This window comes from Elephas maximus, chromosome 8 (assembly GCF_024166365.1).
Source record: "Elephas maximus indicus isolate mEleMax1 chromosome 8, mEleMax1 primary haplotype, whole genome shotgun sequence".
Taxonomy (NCBI): Eukaryota; Metazoa; Chordata; class Mammalia; order Proboscidea; family Elephantidae; genus Elephas; species Elephas maximus.
This window is the reverse complement of record NC_064826.1, coordinates 5,721,630-5,723,452: the sequence shown is the minus strand read 5'-3', so window position 1 is coordinate 5,723,452 and position 1,823 is coordinate 5,721,630. Positions and strand designations below refer to the sequence as shown.

Here is a 1,823-nt window from a genome sequence, read left to right as displayed (position 1 = left end):
AAGCTGTGTGCTGTCGAGTTGATTCCGACTCACGGCCATGCCGTGGGAGAGAGCAGAACTGCAAAATAGGGTCTCTAGGCTGTAACCTGTATGGGAGCAGATCCCCAGGTCTTTCTCTTGTGTCGCTGCTGAATGGGTTTAAACTTCCAACCTTTTGATTAGCTGTTGACCCCTTAAATGTTGAGCCACCAGGGGTCTTAAATGAAGCCATAACTTCTATTAAAGATCAGAATATTCATGAAACAAAATAAGTACTCTAAAATTTACAGGTCAACAACACAGTCCTAAAGTCCAGATTGAACCCATGAATCACTGATTGTGGTCTCTGACATAAATTCTCACTCTATAATGAGTATGCCTTTTCTTCTTTTTCTCTATACCTCAGCTTTGAAATTGCTGTCATAAGAGCATCATTGCATATATGCGTCACAAGAACATGGGGAGCAATAAGACATGGCTCACAGAAGTCACACTGCTGGGGTTCCAGGTTGATCCAGCACTGGAGGTTTTCCTCTTCGGGTTATTCTTGCTATTTTACGGCCTCACCCTGGTGGGAAATGGCACCATCCTGGGGCTCGTCTGGCTGGACCCCCGACTGCACAGCCCCATGTACTTTTTTCTCACACACCTGGCCATTGTTGACATGTCCTATGCCTCAAGCACTGTCCCTAAGATGCTAGCAAACATCGTGATGCAAAAGAAAACTATCACTTTTGGTCCCTGCATACTTCAGACGTTTTTGTATCTGGCTTTTGCTGTCACAGAGTGTATGGTTTTGGTGGTGATGTCCTATGACAGGTACGTGGCCATCTGCCACCCCTTGCTGTACACCATGATCATGAGCTGGAGAGTGTGCACTGGTCTTGCCGCTGCTTGCTGGGTATTTAGCTTCCTCTTGGCTCTGGTCCATATTACTCTCATTCTGAGGCTGCCCTTTTGTGGTCCACAAACAATCAACCACTTTTTCTGTCAAATCATGTCAGTATTCAAGCTGGCCTGTGCAGACACTAGACTCAACCAAGTGGTCCTCTTTGCTGGCTCTGTGTGTGTTTTAGTAGGACCCCTTTGTCTGGTGCTTGTCTCCTACACTCGCATCCTCTTTGCCATCCTGAGGATCCAGTCCGGGGAGGGACGAAGAAAGGCCTTCTCTACCTGCTCCTCCCACCTCTGTGTGGTTGGGCTCTTCTTTGGCAGTGCCATCACCATGTACATGGCCCCCAAATCCAGCCATTCTCAAGAACAGAGGAAGATTCTATCATTGTTCTACAGCCTTTTCAACCCTATGCTGAACCCCCTGATCTACAGTTTGAGGAACACAGAGGTGAAGGGCGCCCTGTGGAGAGCACTGTGGAAACAGAGATCCCTGTGAGGGGTGGTTTTGAATATCCTGGGTATGTGAGCTTGGTCCTTGTGATTCTGTCTCCCTGAATGCCATTCTGAGTCCCAGAATTCACCACCTCAGTGCTCTCTATTTTTAGACTTCCTATAAAATGAGAAAAATAAATCTTCTTACTATTGAAGCCATTTTAAGTGTGGTCTTCTGTTACTTGAAGTTAAAACCCAGTGCCGTCAAGTCGATTCTGGTAAAGGCATCCTAAATGATACATCAAACACATAAAAATATGAGTGTGTTTGTGTGCCCGTGCATATACATATATGTATATATATACACGTACATACATGTGTGTATGTGTGTGTGCATGTGTGTGTTTATATAATGTATACATATATATCTGTTTATACACGTATGCATGTGAATATTTATATATTTTATGCATGTAAGAACTCAGAACATGCATGTATGAAATAATAAAGAAAAAAAC

The 1,823-nt window shown here is 44.3% G+C and overlaps 1 protein-coding gene across 1 annotated transcript; it reads left to right on the top strand.

The window, feature by feature from the left end:
* Positions 1-436: 436 nt before the first annotated feature.
* Positions 437-1,369, top strand: LOC126081709 (olfactory receptor 2A12). Its single transcript, XM_049893734.1, has one exon. The coding sequence runs from the start codon at positions 437-439 to the stop codon at positions 1,367-1,369; it is 933 nt and encodes a 310-aa protein (XP_049749691.1).
* Positions 1,370-1,823: the final 454 nt, after the last annotated feature.

Bases quoted from the DNA above. Each gene is read 5' to 3' on its own strand.
- LOC126081709 (XM_049893734.1), top strand. From the start codon at position 437: ATGGGGAGCAATAAGACATGGCTCACAGAAGTCACACTGCTGGGGTTC.